This window comes from Octopus bimaculoides, chromosome 2 (genome assembly GCF_046866305.1).
Source record: "Octopus bimaculoides isolate indiv1 chromosome 2, ASM4686630v1, whole genome shotgun sequence".
In the NCBI taxonomy this organism is placed as follows: Eukaryota; Metazoa; Mollusca; class Cephalopoda; order Octopoda; family Octopodidae; genus Octopus; species Octopus bimaculoides.
Genome location: NC_142929.1, coordinates 14,627,435 through 14,644,176, shown reverse-complemented (window position 1 = coordinate 14,644,176; position 16,742 = coordinate 14,627,435). Strand labels below are relative to the sequence as shown.

The window sequence follows — 16,742 nt, the reverse complement described above, 5'->3', positions numbered from 1 at the left end:
CTGAAATGCACTGGCATTGTTTCAATTAATTTTGAAAATAACAAAAAATTAATAAAATAACATTATCATTATACTAGGCTGATGGAAGATTTGAATTTAGATTATTTTAAAACAGACATTGGTATTATATAACTACTGGTAATTTCAGGCAGAATTATAGAATCAAATGCATTCTTATTTTGTTGTATCTTGGGGAGGCCATTATGCCAATAGTAATAAACAAATGCACTGGTTCAATATCACTTCTTTATTGTTGGTCAGTTGGTTAAGTATCTAACCAACTAATAATTAATCATTTGTTTAATGTGCTGGTTAAACAATCAACTGGTTGTTTGTTTGTCAAAGCCCTTTCATCGCTATGCTTATCACATTTAGTAAGAAGTGCTGTAGTCCATCCAACTTTCAACATTAAGAAATTGGGGAGAGGTTCTAGTGGTTAGGGTGTTGCACTCATATTTGTAAGACTGTGGTTTCGATTTCAAGATTGGACTATGTGTTGTGATCTTGAGCAAAACACTTCATTTGAAGTCAATCTGGTTTACTCAGCTGTAAATGCATTTCAGTTCAGCAGTAGTTGTGAACGACAAGCATCCAGTTGGTCAGTAAATGTTTTTATCTCAGATGCTTATTTGCCATGAAAACCAAGTTTGGCTCCTGCCTTGTGAGTCCTAGGGCTTATGATAGACCCAAATCTAAGTCTAAGTCTAAGAAAAGATGCCAGTCTGTTACAGGTTTTAATTCTGAGAGATTTTCAACCCAGAACTTTGAAATCTACATTGCTCAACATTCAATGAAAAACTAACTTCAATATTCATGGTCTTTCACAAAATAAATTAATTTTGGATGTTTTGAAATGAAGGTAATATGAACATTTCAATCCTCTTCATTGAAGAAAGAAATATTGGCTTCAAGTTTTGGCACAAGGCCAGCAACTTGGGGGAGGGAAAAAGTGGATTACATTGATATCAGGGCTCAACTGGTACTTATTTCATCGACCCCAAAAGGATGAAAGAGAAAGTCAACCTCAGCAGAATTTGAACTCAGAACATAAAGACAGATGAAATACCGCTATACATTTTTTCCGTATGCTACAATTCTCCCAGCTTGTCACCTTATTTAAGAAGAAAATATTGATTATATTGAACAGTTTCTTGCCAATGGTGATTGATCACTAACTTATTTGAAATTCGATTCTATTATCTTTTATTCATTTCACTCTTTTGACTGTGGCCATGCTGGAGCACTGCATTCAGTCAAACAAATCATCCCCCAGGACCTATTCTTTGTAAGCCTCGTACTTATTCTATCAATCTCTTTTGCTGAAGCGCTAATTTAGGGGGACATAAACACACCAATATTGGTTGTCAAGCGATGGTGGAGACACACACACACAGACACACAAACATAAGGATAAAAAATGATTTAAAAAAAAAAACAAATTCTTTGGTTTATTCATCATTATTTACTGACTTCCTAATTAACATTTCTTGCCATTCAAAGGTCTGGAGTGTCTAGTGCAATGATAATTAGGATGAACTGGAGATGTTAATCCACTCACAAGGCTTTGGTCGGCCTGAGATTATAGTAGAAGATACTTGGCCAAGGTGCCACACAGTGGGACTGAACCTGAAACCATGTAGTTGGGAAGCAAACTTCTTGCTTCGTGCCCACAGCTACACCTATATCATATTACAATGAAAATACTTTTATGCATCAGCCATCATAAGAGATATTTGCAGCAGCAGATTTGAAGATGTTTATCTTTTTAAGATATTAATATCACATTTCAAACAAAGTTGACATTTTGTTTTTGAAGTGTAATATCTTGTAGTTTATGGTAAATATAATTTAAAAATAAAAAAAAAATAAATAAACGTGGAATTTTAGTTGTAAAGATATAGCAACATAATTTTGTGTTTTAAGATTATCTGAGACGTAAAAAGAAGAAATCTATTTCTGAAATTGTCTTTGAACTATTTAATTATTCAGTTGATTTTAGGTCGTTTATAAAGGTTGGTGCTTCTCACTTTTTATATGTTCTTTATATTTCTGGGGGAGTGGGGAGAAACGAAAATTTCAGTTGCAGTGTGGAATGAGCACAAGTGAATGGAAAGATTTAAATTTTTAGATAAGACAGTGATAATGATGATGATGATGATGGTGACAATAATTGTTTCAAAGGCCAAACATTTGGAAGAAGGGGATTAGTCGATTAAACTGGTCACCAATATTTGGGTATCATTTTATTTCAGCAAACCTGGAAAGATGACAAACAATACTGACCTCAGCAGAGTTTGAACTTAGAACATTAACGTCTGTAACTAAATACCACAAAGTGTTTTGTCCAACTCTCCAAAAATTCTGCCCCTCCACAGCCAGTCATAAGGATGGCAAATGAAGGGACACAACAAGGGAAAATTACAAAAAGGTAGGGGTTTACATAGAACTGAATATGAAAAACCAGGTGGTTTGTAACATAAGCACAATGCCAAAAATTTATAATAATAATAATAATAATAACAGAGAAAAATCCCAGCAATGGTTGAGAAACTCAGGACTCAAAGCAGAGACTGAAGGATTTTTAATTGCTGCACAAGACCAAAGCCTCCCCACCAGAAATTACCAAAAACATATAATAAAAAGAAACATAACAAGTAACTGCAGAATATGTGGCGATGGACAAGAAACAATAAATCGTTTTATCTCTGGCGGCCCAGTCCTGGAAAAGAAGGAATATATTCACAGACACAACAGAGTTGGGACCTACATACACTGGAAGCTATGCCAACACTATGGAATAACAACAGGAAAAAGATGGTATAAGAACACGCCAGAAAAGGTCACAGAAAACGAGAAAGCAACCATACTCTGGGATATGCCAATACACACAGATAGAGAAATTAAGGCCAATAGGCCAGATATAGTTGTCAGAGATCATGAAGAAAAAAACGTTTTCTAACTGATATATCAATACCAGCAGATGACAATGTTTCTCTAAAAGAAATGGAGAAACTTTCAAAATGCAAAGACCTGGAAATAGAGGTAACTCGAATGTGGAATCTGAAAATAGAAACAATGCCTATCATAGTAGGCACATTAGGTATGATACAAAAATATTCAGACAAATACATAACAAAAACACCAGGACTTACAAATATATATAACATACAGAAAATTGCACTACTGGGCACTGCACACATCCTACGCAAAACACTTTCAATACAATAACCATAAGAGCATCACAGCAAACCACAGCACATACCCAAGGCACACAGAGCTGCACTCGGTAGTGAAGTGAAAGTGTGTTATAATAATAAGACTACTGAATAATAATAATAATAATAATAATAATAATAATAATAATAATGATAATCCTTTCTACTATAGGCACAAGGCCTGAAATTTTTGGGGAAGGGGTAAATTGACTACATCAACCCCAGTACTCAACAAGTACTTATTTTATCGACCCTGAAAGGAAGGAAGGCAAAGTTGACCTCGGTGGACAGGTGGACAGGTGCCGGTCCGCGAGCCATCAGCTGCAGGTACACAGCGAGTTTCCAAGAAAGAAACATTATAAAATGATTATAAAATGCTTATGTAATAGTGTATTATTTGTTCACAAAATAAATATAAGATAAAAATTGTCAACTTTTATTATATTCATCAACATCAGCAATATCAAAATCAAATCAAATGGAAATTGTAGCTGTGAGCCCTGTGCCGGTAGCACATAAAAAGCACCATCTGAATGTGGCTGATGCTAGTGCCACCTTGACTGGCTTCTGTGTCAGAGACATGTAAAAAGTACCATCCAATCATGGTCGATGCCAGCTCCTCTGGCCCACTACACTCTTGGAGTGGTTGGCATTAGGAAGGGCATCCAGCTGTAGAAACACTGCCAGATCAGATTGCGGCCTGGTGCAGCCTCCTGGCTTCCCAGACACCAGATGAATCCTCCAACCCATGCCAGCATGGAAAACGGACGTTAAACAATGATGATGATGATGATAATGATATTGATTCCAGTATAAATTGATATTACTAAAAAATATTACCGGTCCCTGGCACATTGGAAAAAATAACTACTGGTACACCACATCAGATAGTTTTAGAAGCACTGACCTAAATGGTAACAAAGAACACACGATTCTAATGGTTTGCACATCACAGTTTATCACTCAAATGGATGGCCACATAATATACTAGAAATATTATGTATCCATCGGTGCATGCACTGCTGTATGCATGTGAACATACAAAACATACACAAAAGCACAGGAGTGGCTGTGTGGTAAGTAGATTGCTTACCAACCACATGGTTCTGGGTTCAGTCCCACTGCATAGCACCTTGAGCAAGTGTCTTCTGTTATAGCCTCGGGCTGACCAAAGCCTTGTGAGTAGATTTGGTAGATGGAAACTGAAAGAGGCCCATCGTATGAGTGTGTGTGTCTGTCCCCCACCATCGCTTGACAATTGATGCTGGTTTGTTTATGTCCCTGTAACTTAGCAGTTCGGCAAAAGAGACCGATAGAATAAGTACTAGGCTTACAAAGAATATGTCTTGGGGTCGATTTGTTTGACTAAAGGCAGTTCTCCAGCGTGGCCACAGTCAAATGATTGAAACAAATAAAAGAGTAAATTTTAAAATTTCTTTGGGAGAGAATCAGTTAAAATTTTAAAGGAATTTTAAAATCTTTGAAGTAGCAAGAGTTTTCCTGATTTTCTTTTAAACGTCTCCTTCATTGAACACTAAACTCGGCTTGCGAAGACCTGCTGGGGCAAGCGAAAGCGAAATCGTGATGGCACCAGTACCAGTGGAGGACTAAGAGCACTGTCCGAGCGTGATCATTGCCAGAGCAGCTGTCTGACTTCTGTGGCGGTGGCATGTAAACTGCACCATTTGAGCGTAATCATTACCAGTGCCACTGGACTGGCACTTGTGCCGGTGGCACGTGAAAAGACATTCGAGCAAGGTCGTTGTCAGTGCCGCCGGACTAGCACCTGTGCACGTAGCACAGAAAAGCACCCACTACACTCTTGGAGTGGTTGGTATTAGGAAGGGCATCCAACTGTAGAAATTCTGCCAAATCAGATTAGAGCCTGGTGTAGCCATCTGGTCCACCAGTCCTCAGTCAAATCGTCCAACCCATGCTAGCATGGAAAGCGGATGTTAAATGATGATGATGATGATGATGATGAACTTCCTCAGATGGTCAGATATCTATTCTCATCAGTGAAATGAGGAGCAAGGAATTAAGAAAATCATGCTAACATAGAACCAGAGATCTGTAGGAGAACAGAACTCAAACCCTCTGAATTCACTGCACAAAACACAACTATTTCACTTCTGCTTTTCCTTTTAATAATTTTTCACCCCATTTTTGTTGAAATACACCATCTTAATTTGGATTAATTTGAAAAAATAAACTCTCTTTTACTCTTTTACTTGTTTCAGTCATTTGACTGTGGCCATGCTGGAGCACTGCTTTTATAGTTGAGCAAATCGACCCCAGAGTTTATTCCTTGTATGCCTAGTACTTATTCTATCGGTCTCTTTTGCTGAACCGCTCAGTTACGGGGATGCAAACACACCAGCATCGGTTGTCAAGCGATGCTGGGGGACAAACAGATGCACAAACATATACACATACATACATATATACACACACACATATATATATATATATATATATACATATATGACGGGTTTCTTCTAGTTTCTGTCTACCAAATCCACTCACAAGGCTTTGGTCGGACCGAGGCTATAGTAGAAGACACTTGCCCAAGGTGCCACATAGTGGAACTGAACCCGGGATCATGTGGTTGGTAAGCAAGCTACTTACCACACAGTCACTCCTGTACCTGAGAAGAATTTTATAAAAAAAAATGTCTGTTATTATTAACCTTTTCGTTACCATATTTATTCTGAGATGCTCTGTGTTTCTTTCAATTATGTTAAGTATAACAAAGAATTTAGTAAAAGAACTTAGTTATCATTAAGCTGGTGTTAGGAACATAAATTGTGACTAAGGTTTGGTGGAAGATTTTAATTCAGAACTTTTGAAAACAAGGCATTTGTACTACAGAACCAGAGGCATCAAAAGAACCAGGTTGGCATCAAAAGGGTTAACCTGAGGAAAGGAAGCAAGCTGGCAGAATTCTTAGCAAACTGGGCAAAATTACTTAGCAGCATTTTGTCTGTCTATACATTCTGAGTTCAAATTCTGCTGAGGTCAACTCTGTCTTTTATCCTTTCGGGGTCGATAGAATAAGTACCAGTCGAGCACTGGGACTGATGTAATTGACTTATCCGATCCCTGAACTTGCTGGTCTTGTACCAAAATTTGAAACCAATAATTTACCACCAAACTGTTTTACTCTTATCAGTAATCTTTTAGTAAAAGCTATTTTAAAGTTAAGGCAATAGGCTTTTGACTATGTTTTCAACACGCTTCAGTTTACTAAATGAAAGACATCAATCTATAAAATAAACTGCTTCATTACAAAGCAATGTCCTATATTAGTATACAAAAATGGATATTAAACTGCTAAAATATATAAATAATAGTTTATGTTTTTTTTTATTTACGGAGAAGAAAATTTGAAATTGATTTTATTTTTATTTTATTTTTAAATTAAATAAAATTTTAAAATTAAAAATATCTGAAATATATAAAATTTTAAAATTAAAAAAAGAATATTATAACATCCTAAAATAGAATGAAGAGAAATGGTTGGCTGAATTATAAAAACAACTAAAATTTGTTTGTTAAAATCCTCTTTTTAAAAATTACGCCACATCTGTTGATCCATAATCTGGGGCTTTATTATACATGCTAATTGTAGGGGTTTTTCTTTTGGCAACAACTGCAAATCCTATAGAGAGGAAGATAAACAAAATAAAGAGTATTGCCAATAGAATAAATGTAGTTTGTGCTAAACTTGGAGTTTCAGCAGGGATTTCATTACTGGTGTAGAGCATAAATCCTAAAGTCCATCCCATACTAGTATTGGCAACCTGAAATTTATAAATGGAATAATTATTTACAATAGAATGATAGATAAATGTATTTATGTAGTTATATGTTGTTTTCTTTACATGAAATTAAACAGTACGTAGGAGTGGCTGTGTGGTAAGTAGCTTGCTTATGAACCACATGGTTCTGGGTTCAGTCCCAGTGTGTGGCACCTTGGGCAAGTGTCTTCTACTATAATCTCGGGCCGACCAAAGCCTTGTGAGTGGATTTGGTAGATGGAAACTGAAAGAAGCCCGTCGTATATATGTATATGTGTATGTGTGTGTGTGTATATGTTTGTGTGTCTGTGTTCGTCCCCCCAACATCGCTTGACAACTGATGCTGGTGTGTTTATGTCACCGTAACTTAGCAGTTCGGCAAAAGAGACCAATAGAATAAGTACTAGGCTTACAAAGAATAAATCCTGGGGTCGATTTGCTCGACTAAAGGCTGTGCCCCAGCATGGCCACAGTCAAAAGACTGAAACAAGTAAAAGAGAATAAAAGAGAGTGCATGCTTTTTGTAAATGACAAATTTATGAGGGATATAAAATTAATGCAGCAATGACTGATTCTGAAGTAACCAGGGGCAAGTGTGGCTGTGTGGTAAGAAATTTGCTTGCCAACCACATGGTTCTGGGTTCAGCCCTACTGTGTGGCTCCTACGGTGGGCAAGTATTTTCTACGAGAGCCTTGGCTGATGAAACCTTTGAGTGGTTTCGATGGATGGAAACTGATAGAGGCATATTGTATGTGTGTGTGTCTATATAAATTATTATTCAATCTAAGGAAAAAACAATATCCATCAAAGGGATGGAAAACATCCAATTTTCACTGGTTCTTCAGTTAAATAACACAATATAGTAGAAAAAACATCAGAACATAAAACAGTATAATTTCAACATATAATATTAAAGGAAATAAAGAAATATAATTGACATACTATAAATTTATTGACATTATAATATAATATAATTATACTATAAAAAGATATAATACAATATAACAAACACATATCCTACAATTTGTTTTGATTCATATCCACGAGTCCTTGCATGAAATTCTTGTCTATTTTTTAGACAAATATTACCCTGGTGAGATTCATATACATAAATGTGAATATTTTAATAAATTCACTAGTGGATATGAATTGAAACAGATTGTAGGATATATACTTGTTTTAATTATTTGTTATATTATATCTTTTCATAGTAAAGTTATATTATATTATAATGTTAATAAATTTATAAAATGTATTTCTCTATTTCCTTTAATATATATATATATATATATATATATATATATATATATATATATACACAAAAATTTTATAATTATAAGCATAATTATAATTAGGGTTCAGAAAAATTGCTTCTTTAATCCAGGAATGCATATATAGTTAATCAAAGCCGGGTGGATTCATTATTTTTCCTCTTTCTCTGCGTGAGTTTGGAGTATTGCTGTCTGGGAGATATCATATGGTAGAGGAATAGTATTTAACTGCTATTTCTAAATTTCGGTATGTGGTGAAGCCTAACCCTAATTATAATTACACTTATAATTATGAAATTTTTGTATAAGTTTACCGATGGTTCTTTTTACATACCAAACTACATGGTGAAATTATTAGTTGTTAATTATTAATTTCACCCTATATCAGTATTGATATATATATATATATATATATATATATATATATATATATATGAGTAAATGTAAGGACAAGCAAGTTAGGTAAGACAATATACAAGAGAAAAGTTTATGTCTTTAATATTTTTTATATATTGACTTGCCTAACTTCCTTGTCTTCACATTTACTCCTTTACCTGCTCAAGTTCAAATCTCTTGAGCACTAAAGGAGACTACCTGTCTCTAATATATATGTATGTATGTGTGTGCGCACGCATGTATGCGTATGTGAGTGTGTCTTTGTGTGCATGTTTGTCACCCACCACTGCTTGACAACTGGTGTATGTGTGTTTATGTCCCGGTAACGTAGCAGTTCGGCAAAATAGACCGATAGAATAAGTATCAGGCTTTGCATAAAAATAATAAGCACTGGAATCGATATACATATGTATATATATATGTATATATATATGTGTATACATACATATATATATATATATATATATATCTCGGAGTGGTTGGTGTTAGGAAGGGCATCCAGCTGTAGAAACTCTGCCAGATCAGATTGGAGCCTGGTGCAGCCATCTGGCTCGCCAGTCCTCAGTCAAATCATCCAACCCATGCCAGCATGGAAAGCAGACGTTAAAATGATGATGGTGATATATATATATATATATATATATGTGCAGGAAAGAAGGGCTTAGAAGAAAGATGCTGACCTTATTTGTAAAATGAAGGGAGTTCCACGACGAATTATCAAAATGATAACCTTTGGTGAGAATGGTTTTTATATAAACTGCTTCAAAGCAAACCTCTCTCAGAATTGATATGCTGAGTCCAGGAACTATTGAAGCCTGCAAATTAAGAAACGAAAAATTAAAACAAAAAGACAAAACAAAAAAAACAATCAAAAAACAAAACTAAAAATGTCATTTACATATTTAAAATCATCAAATAAATCTTTAGTGAAATTGAGATTGTATTTAACAGAATTTAGACATAGAAGAATTGGCTGTTTCTTAAAAATACCACCGATGTTATTGTTATAGTATAAGCTGAATAAATGTTAAGGATCTTCAGCTAGTGAAAAGCTAAAACCAGTGAAGGATATTTAATCTAACTGATCAACCTGTAATAAACAAATGTTTCTTCATAATTTTCTTGTTATCTTTTAATTCCTTGTAACACAACTCAGAATAAAAACTAAGTCTATCACTAAAATACTTGCTTCTTGAATTTGTGTTTCATCAATCATTTCAGTTCACAGCCATATTATACCGTATTTGATAGCATATAAGACACATTTTATCCCCCAAAATGCCTTCAAAACTCATCCTGGATCCTATATATATATATATATATATATATATATATATATATATATATATATATATACATATATATATATCACCCGTTACCAGTGCTGCCTGACTGGCTCCCATGCTGGTGGCATGTAAAAAGCACCATTCAAGCGTGGCCAATGCCAGTACCACCTGACTGGCCCTTGTGCTGGTGTGGTTGGTGTTAGGAAGGGCATCCAGCTGTAGAAACATGGCCAGATCGGACTGGAGCCTGGTGCAGCCTTCTGGCTTGCCAGCCCTCAGTCAAACCTTCCAACCCATGCCAGCATGGAAAGCGGACATTAGACGACAATGATGATATTGATGATATATACATACATACGAATCGTGTGTTTGAATTATATCACATGACATTATATTACATGTACAATCATAATTGTAATTCAGTTTTTATCATAGCTGTCCGACAAATGGGGAATGTGAAACTCTGAAAAACAGATCTGTGATAATTTGCAGCTTTGATAAAAAAAAGTATATTATGGTACTTTTGATAGTTGAGTACTATTTTTCCACCTTGTTTTGCACTTACATACTCACCTGTGCTTGTGTGTGTGTGTGTATATATATATATATATATACAGATATAGGGCAGGGAATCGTCAATTAGTAATAAAATCAATAATTAACAATTTTGCCAAGTAGTTCAGTATGAAAAAACCTTTATCGGTAAAACCATTTATCATCATAAATATACAGGGATTAGCATTGAGTTGCTTCTCCAACATACTGAAAATTTAGAAATAGCAGTCAAAGAACTACTGATTCCAAACTACAAATTTTTTCTCTAACGGATGGCGATATTTATGGCACATCAGTAGTTCTTTGACTGCTATTTCTAAATTTTCAGTATGTTGGAGAAGCAACTCAAGCTAATCCCTGTATATTTATGATATATATATATATATATATATATATATATATATATATATGAAAAGGTTGAATTAGATTTGTCCTTCAATTTGGAGGTTTCCCCAAAAGATTTCTAATATTGATTCTTCATATTTTGCTGGTAGTTTATAGGTGTAAATTTGCAAATATGAAAATAATACTTGTATATGATGTGTTGTGAATTTATGGGAAGAAATCCCATAAAACTCAACAATTTTGTTAAAAATGGAGAAGAGAAGATTTTAAGACATATAAAAGAATTTTACTTCATGCAGACAATCGTTTCATACAGATATATATATATATATATATATGACGGCTGGCACCCATGCCAACGTCATCTCCTTCATTGGACACGAAACTCGTCTTGCGAAGACCTATTGAGGCAGGCGAAAGTGAAATCGTGATGGCACCTGTGCCCTGGCACTTGTGCCGGTGGCACGTGTAAAGAAATTTGAGCGAGATCATTGCCAGTGCCGCTGGACTGGCTCCTGTGCAGATGGCACGTAAAAGACACCATTTCGAGTGTGGCCGTTGCCAGTACCACCTGACTGGCCTTCGTGCCGGTGGCATGTAAAAGCACCCACTACGCTCTCGGAGTGGTTGGTGTTAGGAAGGGCATCCAGCTGTAGAAACTCTGCCAAATCAGATTGGAGCCTGGTGTAGCCACCTGGTTCACCAGTCCTCAGTCAAATCATCCAACCCATGGTAGCATGGAAAGCTGACGTTAAACGATGATGATGATGATGATGATGATATATATATATATATATATATATATATATATATGAAATAAAAAGTAAAAAGTAAGAGTCAAAAGGAAGAGTAAGTACGCTTAGGCAGCTTTTTAATCGCTACAAATGTTTTGATACATATAGATCCTCGTATATACAGGATTTAAAGTTTAAATTAAATTATATAACAATTTACCTGTATAAGAAGATCTATATGTATCTCCTCAGGTGATACTCAGTTGCTGTCTCCGTAAGCAAAATTTAGATTACAATTATAGCATACCATAAGAATACTATCAGCTATTTAGGAATTCTAAGGGTGAACGAGCTCTATTTGTACTCTTAAACGTTCTTAACACAACACACCTCAACTATATATATATGTATGTATATATATATTTATATATACACACACACACACACACATATATATATATATATATATATATATATATATATATATATATATATATATATATATATATATATATATATATATATATATATATATATATATATACATATATATATATACACACACACACACACATATCTACAAGGATTGAAATAACATTTATAGTTAAAAATAGAAAAAATAAAATATTCTGTGTTCAGAAACATATACTGTTATCGGTCAAAGAATCAAGAGAGCAATGTGTAGAAGCTTACTTCATCCCAAGACAACTCGCACCAATCTTCTATTGCATCGTTGTATTCTTCTAGACTAAATGTATCGTTGTTTCGTGTCAAATTCAGAAAAGAAGCAGTGTAGTAATAGGTTGAAAATGCCTGAAATTAATAAAATATATATTTATGTTTAATACATATACATACGTATAGATCAGTATCTTCATCAATATAACTTTACGTGTATATATAAAATCACATATAGACATATTTTTGGTATGCAGTTTCACAGTCCACTTTAAGTTCCAGATCCAATGTAGGTATTTCTTTTTATTCTTCTATTTGTTTTTGTCATTTGACTGTGGCCGTGCTGGGGAACTGCCTTTACTCAAACAAATCGACCCCAGGACTTATTTTTTGTAAGCCTAGTACTTATTCTATCGGGTCTCTTTTGCTGAACAGCTAAGTTATGGGGACGTAAACACACTAACATCGGTTGTCAAGTGATGGTGTGTGGTGGTGGGGGGGGGACAAACACAGACACACATACGACGGACTTCTTTCAGTTTCCGTCTATCAAATCCATTCACGAGGCTTTGGTCAGCCTGAGGCTATAGTAGAAGACACTTGCCTAAAGTGCCACACAGTGGGATTGAACCCAGAACCATGTGGTTGGTAAGCAAGCTACATACCACACAAATAGGGTGAGGTTCACTACAACAGTTTCGGACACGTTTTTTTTATTGACAAACAAATCAATTATATCAAGAAAAAAACTGTTTTCTTCAGGTGAATAAAAATTTATATCCAAAATGTAACATTTAAGATTAGGCTCATGACAGATATATTTTTTGAAGATTATGCTCTGCTGCATGTGCACCTGTACATACTTTGAGCTGCAGAAATGTGTGTTGGCCATTGTAACCAAATAATTATACTGTATGACTAACTATAAAATTAAAAGGAAGAATATGTTGATGTCCCTGCATTCTTTGTAATTGTTTGAAATATATATCTAGTATATATAACTCATTGTATTAGCTTGCCAGCTCCCGTCAAATTGTCTAACCTGTCTCGCCATGGAAAACAGGCATCAAATGATGATGATGAAACAGAAACAAGTGTTATTCATGAATCAGATGTAATACAATATAATGGATATGCTGAACAATAACTCCTGTATGTTATTCAGTTGCAACTTACATAAAAATTTTTATCCTTGATTGGAGGCTGATAGACTTTGTTAAAAGAACAACTGTTTCCAAAAGGACAAGCTGTAAAGTTAAATAACCCTAGAACACTCTTTTGGCATTTTTCAAATTCACCAGTACCAACAAATTCATAAGAATCGGCAACCTGCAAAAAATGGGCAAGAGAAAAGAAAATAAGTAAATGAAATTATTAATATAAAAAAAAAAGTAATAAAAGTTGCTAATAGAAGAATAACAATGACCTGAGCATAAGAGTTGTGAAATTGGCATATAAGTGGGTGCTGAAAGGTTCTTGGCTTTGGGTAAAAAGAAAATACAGGAGGATCAGTTAATTATGGTTTTATTCAAGATATTCCCGTCTCAGATTCACATTTATTGCAGAAATTCTTCAGTTTTTCTAAGCCCTGTATAAGAACTTGGAAGGTTGGGCCTCCATCCAGGCCAGGAACTTTTTAGCAGCCCCAAGAAAGTACCTAGAAAACTTGAGACCTCAGATTACATTGGTTTCAAATTTTGAGACAAAGCCAGGAGAGGATAAGTCAATGACATTGACCCCAGTGCTTCGCTGGTAATTATTTTTATCGCCCCTTCCCCCACCTCCACCAAAAGGGTGAAAGGTAAAGCTGACCCCTGTGGAATTTGGACTCAGAATGTAAAATCAAATGGAATGATGCTAAGCATTTTGCACACGGTGCTAATGATTCTGCTAGTTTGCTGCCTTCAGCCAGGAATAATATATTCTTTTCTTGTCTACTCTAAGCATAAGGCCCAACTGGTACTTAATTTATCAACCCTGAAAGGAAGAAAAGCAAAGTTGACCTCAGCGGAATTTGAACTAAGAACATAAAGACAGATGAAATACTGCACACAGAGGGGACAATACTACACACAGAGGGGACAAACAAAGACAGACAAAGGGATTAAGTCGATTATATCGACCCTAGTGCGTAACTGGTACTTATTTAATTGACCTCGAAAAGATGAAAGGCTAAGTTGACCTCGGCGGAATTTGAACTCAGAACGTAGCAGCAGACGAAATACCGCTAAGCATTTCGCCTGGCATGCTAACGTTTCTGCCAGCTCGCTGCCTTTCAGGAATAATATATTACAAGAATAAACCATGAGGCATCATCGTCATCAATGCTACAGCCACCACCTTTCCCATCAGCACCATCAAAACACCACATCGCAACTACCACCCCTGTCTCTTCTCTAGTACAACAGCTGTCACTGCTACTGCTGCTGCTACTACTACTACTACTACTACTACTACTACTACTAGTACTACTACTAATAATAATAATATAATGATAACAATATTAACAAGAGCACTCAGAGAGCACAAACCTCTGCCAAGGCAACACTGATATCCTCTCAACTATTAGCCGGAGATGATTTTTAAAATGAGAATATTTGAAATAAATTTGATTGCTCTCATATATAAGAATACTAAAAATGAACCCAACTGCTCTCAAAAATTAAGTAAAAAGAACGAGAAAAATAATCCAGAATCCTTGTCTGGTACTGGATTGATTCCAAAAGCTAATCAGTTTGTGCCAATCATGAGGCCAAACAGCCCTGAACGTTTCATCTGACTCCATCCAGCAGTTCTTGAGATATCTTGTCCCAGGACAAACAAACATGACTGAAAACAATATCTCCACCTTTGCTAAGGTGGATGTAATAATAACATCTTCTACAGGTACAAGGCCTGAAATTTGGGGCAGGGGGATAGCTGGTTACATCGACCCCAGTACTCAACTGGTACTTAATTTATCAACTCTGAAAGGATGAAAAGTAAAGTTGACCTTGGCGGAATTTGAACTAAGAACATAGTGGCAGACGAAATACAGCTAAGCATTTAGCCTGATGTGCTAACGAATCTGCCAGCTCACTGCCTTAGTAGTAGTAGTAGTAGTAATAATAATAATAATAATAATAATAGTGATAATTATAATCCTTTCTACTGGAAGCACAAGGCCTCAAATTTGGGAGGGAGGGGACTATACCAGTCTAGTGCTGGGGTTGATGTTAAACTCTTCCCCCAAAATTACTGCCCTTGTGCCAAAATTTGAAACCATTATTTCAAAGGAGCTGGCTCTGATGTGATCTGAACTCAAAACAGTCAAAAATATTCTTTTCTACTCTAGGCACAAGGCCCGAAGTTTTTGGGGAGGAGGCCAGTCAATCAGATCAACCTCAGTCCATAACTGGTACTTAATTTATTGACCCTGAAAGTATAAAAGGCAAAGTTGACTTTGGCAGAATTTGAACTCAGAATGTAAAGACAGACGAAATACCGCTAAGTATTTCACCCGGTGTGCTAATGTTTCTGCCAGCATGCCACCTTAAACAGTAAAGAATATTGAATAATAGAATAAAGTATTTTGAAACGATATGTATAACATTAATGACTAGCAGAGTGAAATCTAGACAAAGTTTTATTCCTACCTTCATGCCTGGAGGTACATATGTACAAGGACGCTGGAATAAATTGGTTTTGCTTTCATTTCTACGACTTCCATTCTGCCAGCAAGGATTATGGATTATACTGTGATTTGAACTGTTCTGGAAAAACAAAAAAAACAGTCAATGTAAAATGGCAGTGGTAATTTATAAGGTAATGATGCAATCAAAGGCAAGTGATATTTCCTGATAGGTGTCATCTGACATGGTGTCTGAAATAAACAATTACAAGAGTAAACAAGGCTGTGTGATGCTTCACAACCATGTGGTCGGGGAATTGGTCACTGCATGGCATCATGGACAAGAGTCTTCTATTCAAGTTCATCATTTGTCTCTCTGTTTGTTTGTCTATATATATATCTCCCTCTCTCTCTTCTCTTTATATATATATATATATATATATATATATATATATATATATATATATATATATATATGATAGATCGCTGACCACTACACACATTATTTCCTCTCCTTGTTTCTTTCTGTGTTCCTTTCTCTAGAAGAGCGTAGGCTCGAAACGTTAAAGACTTTCTCAATTCCCGAGCGTTATACTAATACATCTATTTGTTTTCAACACCACCTGTCTTTGTCTGTTGCTTTTTTGTGAATTCTCCCTATATATATATATATATATATATATATATATATATATATAAATTTACAAAATATGGGGTTTTATTTCACTGGTGATGTAAATGATTAGGTATGCTAGGTAAGTGCTGTAACGGTTGGTTCGAACATAAAACAGATATGGCCAGTTTAAGTACTAAAGGGTTAAACTGAAGGAAAGCCCAGGAAGCATATGATA

The 16,742-nt window shown here is 35.3% G+C and overlaps 1 protein-coding gene across 4 annotated transcripts in view; it reads right to left on the bottom strand.

The window, feature by feature from the left end:
- LOC106876002 (ectonucleoside triphosphate diphosphohydrolase 1) overlaps positions 1 to 16,742 on the bottom strand; it is a 66,149-nt gene that overhangs the window by 1,837 nt on the left and 47,570 nt on the right. For all 4 annotated transcript variants that reach the window (XM_089340856.1, XM_014924352.3, XM_014924355.3 and 1 more), the window contains exons 7-11: positions 15,917 to 16,033; positions 13,458 to 13,610; positions 12,297 to 12,416; positions 9,364 to 9,498; positions 1 to 7,018 (exon numbers count right to left, since the gene is read on the bottom strand). The exon at positions 1 to 7,018 is cut by the window's left edge and continues 1,837 nt beyond it. In XM_089340856.1, coding sequence (XP_089196982.1) covers positions 6,791 to 7,018; positions 9,364 to 9,498; positions 12,297 to 12,416; positions 13,458 to 13,610; positions 15,917 to 16,033 — 753 coding nt within the window. In that variant the 3' untranslated portion in view covers positions 1 to 6,790. The remainder of the gene's footprint in view (positions 7,019 to 9,363; positions 9,499 to 12,296; positions 12,417 to 13,457; positions 13,611 to 15,916; positions 16,034 to 16,742) is intronic.